Here is a 7,768-nt window from a genome sequence, read left to right on the forward strand (position 1 = left end):
AAATGCAGTTTGCATGGAATGAGATAACCAAAGTTGTAATTCATAAGTCTGTTTATCGTTTCCTTTTCTCATGATTCTGTGTTCTCTTAGTCGATACTAATCTGCTACATCTTGCTGACTTATATTCTATTTTAAATACAAAATCATGATAAGGATAGGAACGAAGGATCCTCCACTGTCACTTGCTACTACACACTCTAATAAATCACTGTACATATCAATAAATAGGATAGCCGAGATATATTAAAATGAACTTATTGATGCGTTTTAGCGTATGATGTACATAAGACAATGTATGTTCCAATGCTACGTCTTCAGAAGATACTTAACAGTACGACCAGTGTTTTCGACTCTCCCCTGGATGCTAGTCCATTTCAGGGTCACCCCCTCCCCCTCCCCCAGCAGTTAATACACCGGTTCCCATGTATCATCACCCGACTGAAGAGAGGCATAGTAAAGGTTAAGTGTCTTGCCCAAGAACATAACGCAGTGCCCTTACAAGAGCTATTTTTTGGGCCCAGTGCATGCTAACCCGGCATAAGGTATATTTTTTGGTCCAGCGCATACCGTGACAATTTGTCCACCACGCCCCCATGCGTCTCTATACAATAGTGACAGGGTTCGCACTCACCTTGAAAGTCCTTGAAAATCCTTGAATGTCATAAAAAAAATTCACGACCTTAAAAGTCCTTCAAAATTGCAGACAGTGCTGGAAAGCCCTTGAATTCACTAAATTCACCCCATTTTTCAGTCTGTTTTTGTGTCTACCCCATTTTTCAGCCTCTTTTTGAAATAGAGTAAAATCGGGGCGAAGAGTTGATATGCCGGGTATACGATATAGCGCTTAGTGTGTTAAATTCACAAAATTCACTCCATTTTTTAGTTTCTTTTTGAAATACAGTAAAATCGGGGTGAATAGTTGGTTAGCCAGGTATAGGACATAGCGCTTAGTATGTTAAATTCACAAAATCCACCCCATTTTTTAGTTTCTTTTTGAAATACAGTAAAATCGAGGTGAATAGTTGGTTAGCCAGGTATAGAACATAGCGCTTAGTATGTTAAATTTACAAAATTCACCCCATTTTTTAGTTTCTTTTTGAAATACAGTAAAATCGGGGTGAAGAGTTGGTATGCCGGGTATAGTACATAGCGCTTAGTATGTTAAATTTACAAAATTCACCCCATTTTTTAGTTTCCCTTTGAAATACAGTAAAATCGGGGTGAAGAGCTGATATGCCGGGTATAGGATATAGCGCTTAGTATGTTAAATTTACAAAATTCATCCCATTTTTTAGTTTCCCTTTGAAATACAGTAAAATCGGGGTGAAGAGCTGGTATGCCGGGTATAGGACAAAGCGCTTAGTATGTTAAATTTACAAAATTCACCCCATTTTTTAGTTTCTTTTTGAAATACAGTAAAATCGGGGTGAAGAGTTGATATGCCGGGTAAAGGACATAGCGCTTAGTATGTTAAATTTACAAAATTCACCCCATTTTTTGGTTTCTTTTTGAAATACAGTAAAATCGGGGTGAAGAGTTGATATGCCGGGTATAGGATATAGCGCTTAGTATGTTAAATTTACAAAATTCACCCCATTTTTTAGTTTCTTTCTGAAATACAGTAAAATCGGGGTGAAGAGCTGATATGCCGGGTATAGGACATAGCGCTTAGTATGTTTAATTCACAAAATTCACCCCATTTTTTCGTTTCTTTTTGAAATACAGTAAAATCAAGGTGAATAGTTTGTTAGCCAGGTATGAGACATAGCGCTTAGTATGTTAAATTCACAAAATTCACCCCATTTTTTAGTTTCTCTTTGAAATACAGTAAAATCGGGGTGAAGAGTTGATATTCCAGTTATAGGACATAGCGCTTAGTATGTTAAATTCACAAAATTCACCCCATTTTTTAGTTTCTCCTTTGAAATACAGTAAAAGCGGGGTGAAGAGTTGATATTCCGGGTATAGGATATAGCGCTTAGTATGTTAAATTCACAAAATTCACCCCATTTTTTAGTTTCTCTTTGAAATACAGTAAAATCGGGGTGAAGAGTTGATATTCCGGTTATAGGACATAGCGCTTAGTATGTTTAATTCACAAAATTCACCCCATTTTTTAGTTTCTCCTTTGAAATACAGTAAAAGCGGGGTGAAGAGTTGATATTCCGGGTATAGGATATAGCGCTTAGTATGTTAAATTCACAAAATTCACCCCATTTTTTAGTTTCCCTTTGAAATACAGTAAAATCGGGGTGAAGAGTTGATATTCCGGTTATAGGACATAGCGCTTAGTATGTTAAATTCACAAAATTCACCCCATTTTTTAGTTTCTCCTTTGAAATACAGTAAAAGCGGGGTGAAGAGTTGATATTCCGGGTATAGGATATAGCGCTTAGTATGTTAAATTCACAAAATTCACCCCACTTTTTAGTTTCTCTTTGAAATACAGTAAAATCGGGATGAAGAGTTGAAATGCCAGGTATAGGACAAAGCGCTTAATATGTTAAATTTACAAAATTCACCCCATTTTTTAGTTTCTCTTTGAAATACAGTAAAATCGGGGTGAAGAGTTGATATTCCGGGTATAGGACATAGCGCTTAGTATGTTAAATTCACAAAATTCACCCCATTTTTTAGTTTCTCTTTGAAATACAGTAAAATCGGGGTGAAGAGTTGATATTCCGGGTATAGGACATAGCGCTTAGTATGTTAAATTCACAAAATTCACCCCATTTTTTAGTTTCTCCTTTGAAATACAGTAAAAGCGGGGTGAAGAGTTGATATTCCGGGTATAGGATATAGCGCTTAGTATGTTAAATTCACAAAATTCACCCCATTTTTTAGTTTCTCTTTGAAATACAGTAAAATCGGGGTGAAGAGTTGATATGCCTGGTATAGGATAAAGCGCTTAATATGTTAAATTTACAAAATTCACCCCATTTCTTAGTTTCCCTTTCAAATACAGTAAAGTCGGGGTGAAGAGTTGATATGCCGGGTATAGGACAAAGCGCTTAATATGTTAAATTTACAAAATTCACCCCATTTTTTAGTTTCCCTTTGAAATACAGTAAAATCGGGGTGAAGAGCTGATATGCCGGGTATAGGATATAGCGCCTATTATGTTAAATTTACAAAATTCACCCCGTTTTTCAGTCCCTTGAGGAAACTTGGTTTGAGAAATCGAGAAGTTCGAGAAATTGGCCATTTCAAAGACGAGCGGGTACGAACATATTTTTTCTTGGTACCAACCTTCAGTATCGATTTGATTGAAAACGAGGCATGTCATCGGGAAGCCTTCCCGAGACAACTTCTCGCGTGCCGAGTTTAACATAATTGCTAGAATATAGGTTTTCAAGGGCAAATTTATATTGTTGACATAAAATTTAACTCAGCAAAGGTAACAGTAGCGGAGTAAACGAAAGGAACTTAAAGGAAGGAGAAATGAGGATTTGAATATTTAAACGAGCTCTAAGTAATTATGCAAGATCGACTTTGACTCGGTCAGTAAGAACAACTCTTTTCATATAAACGCTCTGTAAAGATGGTTTGGTATGGAGGGTAACCCTCCTACCAGGGACAACTCTCCTTTATATAAACAGGGCCTAACGCTGCTTGCAGTGTCTCATTCACAAATATTAGCTAAAAAATTCTCACTCTTTGACTCGTTATCCGAAAAACGTTGTTAATATTTGTCACACGATTGATTACAGTCATTTTTGCTGCACATTGGACTTCAAAGAAAGACATTATATCCCCATACGAGTGCATTGTTAAGCTAAGCAAGCAGGAATTAAGTCAGCTTGGGAACATGATAAAAATGCATGGAGTGTTCCTAAAAATTCCCAAGTACTTATACAACACAACAATACAGGAGGACAAGTTTTTATTTCTTTTATATAATGTTAAAGAAATTGTGCGCGCTACAACTTGTGACCAATCATAGAGTACGCAATTTGTCGATGATTTTACGTTGGCACTAAATTATAGTTGCACTGCGTTGTTAGGTATTACTTTCTCAAGCATCATATTTCCCACGATTTCAAGTCGAATTCTGTAAATGTTATCAGTGAACCAAGACAAAAACAGTACATAGGAACATTTGTTTAATGCTCCAGAAATGAGAATGTTGTCTAGCCTTAGATCATATACAGACTTGTCAAAACTACGGTACTTATTACAAATAGTCAGTAATCCTTGTCCGAATACTTAATATAAATAGTCACACTTCAACATCACTATCATTGTCATCATCTTCATCACTTTCAAACTCTTCGCCTGCATTCCAGAAATCGAGTACATTGACTTCCTGGACATTTTGACAGCTACTATAATTACAGGAAGATGAAAAAAAAAACAGTAATGGCAATAACACAATGAAGGTGCTGTAAAAAAAAAATTATCAATTTTTAATGATTAATTTTATTGATCAAATTATTCATCCATTAATAATAAGATCAGTCAATAGCCACAACAAACATTATTTTAGAATGTAATGAATAATTCACAGAAATAAGAAAAAGAAGAGACAATTTAATGCAGAGATTAAAAAAGACACACCTTGTTAGGTTCATTTCTACTTGAAGGATAGGCAGCCATGAAGTTATCCACATTTTCTTGATTGTGAAAAAACATGTTTTCACTGAGTGGGGGTCGATAACTTCCACCAGAAGACTTTTTTCTAGGCAGCCCAAAACAGGCATCCAGAGACAAGAATATTCTACCATTTTCCTGTTGACAATTATTGGACAATAAATTTGTAAAGTATAACATTACATTTTGTAGACAAAAGGATTTAAGGTGTTGTAATTATACAACCTGCATAACAAGGTCATAAATTATCTAAACAGGTCTTTGTTATTTATAAATTGTTATTTGTCCTTTTTTGTGAACACTAATAAAATTGATAGTGGGTAATAATTATATATATATGAAACAAACAGCAACTATATATGTGTGTGGAAGCACTTCACCTAAACATCTGATAATATAGCATATTTGCAAGAGTGTTAGCCTTTAAATTTTGTGCATTTGCAAACTACTGGAATTGTTGGACTGAATATATATTACAAACCAAATGAACAGAGAACTAAAAATGCACCACAACATAACATTTAATCTCTATATTGAAAACTACTTTAATTAATCTGAATTTAGTTCTTTGAAAATGGCAGCAGAGGTTTTCAAAGTTTTACCTTGGGACAAGCAGGACAAACTGGACACCTGAGTGGGCAAACCTCATTTTCAGTAAAACACTGGAGAGCCTTTACATGATACCTGTTGTAAAGAGACATACCTTTAATGTGCACAGTGTTTACACTAATAAGCATTTTAAACTAATAAAAGCATGTATCGAGTTCAAATTACCAAACCATATGGTACTTTTTGAACCAGCATTAATGACAATAGATAATTATTTGTTGCACTATCGTGGCCTAAGAATTAAATCAGATATTTGAGTAACTTCTTCTTTCACTTGTAGTCTTATATTTTCTGGAAAATACTTTTAATTATATGTAAAACTCAATCAAAAGGGATATTGGTTGTTTTTATTCCTTTTCACACAACAAAGTAACAAGAATTATCTCTGTATTAAATAATAATTTTTTAACATAACCACTTAAATAAAAACTCTGCAAATCAGTTTGAGTCTGGAAGTTTAGAACTTGCAGAAGGAATTGGATTCTAAAAAAAAAAATTGAAGAACACCGGGTGTCACCAAATGCACTGAATACAGGAGCTCACCTCAAGAGACTTTGCATGGTTTTACAACCTAAACTGTGTTGATCACAAGGTATTTCTAACTTTTAACTTGACCAAATTTCTATGGTCTTCATTACCATCTACCGAGGTATCAGTTGATGCTTTGTGTCAAATTTATAACACTTCATTCAGTTCTCTTTGTTTTAAACTGGTTATCTGCATATATCACCATAAATTACCATACATAGAAACAAAGGATAATAAAATTTAAACTAAGGATAAAGTTGATCCAAAACATTTAACTACAATCTAAGTTACTCATTAAAACACTTCTAAAGGTCTTATACACATAAAACTGGGATGTTGCAAGATAACTGTTTGCTGGAAGTTCTAAATTCACAAACATTAATTGTTAAGCCACCTGAATTCCTCAAAGCTGTCAATAAATTGGTCATATATCTTCCTTTTCTGCAATTAAAACAATAAATAACAAATATAACAATTTGCTACATCTGTTCTATTGTAAATCTATCACGAATGCTATTCTCTGATTGGCTGCCCTACCCACTATCTATTCTGTGATAGATAGTGAGTAGTAATCAGTTTGAGTCTGGAAGTTTAGAACTTGCAGAAGGAACTGGATTCTATTCTGCAGTATACAGTACTGTACATTCACCATTATCATAACATTGTGTAGTTTGCAATATTTCATTTGGTGGTATTTTTTGTCTTCCAAATATTTGTTAGCTGGGAAAGTTCTCATAAGCGGACATCTAGGCTACACCTCTGGTGGTGGCCGCTTATGAGAACAGTTCTTGTAAGGTGGCCAGCTCCAGTTACAGACACTTTTAACGTGTCCCGAGGGTGTACATGTATGAAAGCTTCAACTGTATTTTCATTTGTTTAGTTTCAGTATCTATGAAGGAGATCATGATAAAGTTTTGGCTAGGTCATGAAGATTTATACTAAAGCAATAATATATTATGATCTCATGATTTCTATATTATTTGTGTGATGGTTTATTTGGTTTTGCCCTCAATAATTCAGGGTCGGCCAGCGGGGGACAGTGGTATACCAGTATACCCGAAAAAGATCTGCCAAAATACCCCAAAACACCCAAGATTTCTCCCAATATACCTAAAATTAATCAAAGTGTTATATAGTCTACTATATACCCGAAATTAGTAGTATACCCATCTTTCAGCTGAAATATATCGTATACCCGAATTAAAAAAGCCCCTTAATACCATATACCCAAAAACCCTGGCCGACCCTGATAACTATCACATGATGGAGTCGTTTACAGCTAAACCTATAACGAACCTTTATGAGAGGGTGGGAGTAGAAGTCTAAGGCCTTCACAAGATCAAAAATGGAAACTTGGCATTCCATCACAAGTGCCAGGGTAAATTCCATCAGACTTGTGGTGAATGCCAAGGTTGGTTCCACTGGCGTAGCAGGCCACAAACCTTGAAACAGAAAACTCTCTGCCACACTAAAACAAGTGCAACAGAGAATCTTCAATAGATGCTGACCACCTTCAGAAAAAAATATTCAACAAGGAAGAACATTGCTGACTTTATACCGATATTTTAATAACCTTAGAATTAAGCTCACCAAAACAATATAAATGTTTACAATATATTAAATAACTGCAAAAAGTGAATACCAGGACTACATTAACATGAACAACAATCATGGTTTGGTCTTTAGGGATAGCTTTACCTCTTTCATCTATAACCGTTATTTCCCTTGTGTAGGAAAATGAGCAAGAATGATAGGGATTACTCAATGTCCTGTCAGGAACAGTGTGCAATTTCCAAACACCGTCCTGAAAAGTTCAGTATAAAAAAAAGACAAGCTTAATAAATTTCTTAAACCCGGGTTACTCTTCTGGGCAAAAAACAAAATTGATAATTATAAAGGTCATGCATACCTGTATTATTTCTGGGTGATGAAAATGATGTTTGGTCTGATGCAGGTGATTACAGCAATCAAGGCAGAAGTATGCCGTAAAGCTACAATCCCTGCATCGACTTTCCACCGTTTTACCACAATTACATTGATG

The 7,768-nt window shown here is 35.1% G+C and overlaps 1 protein-coding gene across 3 annotated transcripts in view; it reads right to left on the bottom strand.

The window, feature by feature from the left end:
* Window positions 1–3,866: 3,866 nt before the first annotated feature.
* The window catches only part of LOC149044020 (uncharacterized), a 4,391-nt gene continuing 489 nt past the window's right edge, over window positions 3,867–7,768 (bottom strand). The window contains exons 1-7 of one of the 3 annotated variants that reach the window (XM_089209086.1): window positions 7,637–7,768; window positions 7,426–7,531; window positions 7,024–7,238; window positions 6,122–6,168; window positions 5,193–5,274; window positions 4,558–4,728; window positions 3,867–4,322 (exon numbers count right to left, since the gene is read on the bottom strand). The exon at window positions 7,637–7,768 is cut by the window's right edge and continues 489 nt beyond it. In XM_089209086.1, coding sequence (XP_089065212.1) covers window positions 4,263–4,322; window positions 4,558–4,728; window positions 5,193–5,274; window positions 6,122–6,168; window positions 7,024–7,238; window positions 7,426–7,531; window positions 7,637–7,768 — 813 coding nt within the window. In that variant the 3' untranslated portion in view covers window positions 3,867–4,262. Of the gene's footprint in view, window positions 4,383–4,557; window positions 4,729–5,192; window positions 5,275–6,121; window positions 6,169–7,023; window positions 7,239–7,425; window positions 7,532–7,636 lie in introns of all 3 variants that reach the window. The other 2 variants (XM_089209088.1, XM_089209087.1) reach the window with 2 other exon arrangements.

This window comes from Pocillopora damicornis, chromosome 6 (genome assembly GCF_964200805.1).
Source record: "Pocillopora damicornis chromosome 6, jaPocDami1.2, whole genome shotgun sequence".
Taxonomy (NCBI): domain Eukaryota; kingdom Metazoa; phylum Cnidaria; class Anthozoa; order Scleractinia; family Pocilloporidae; genus Pocillopora; species Pocillopora damicornis.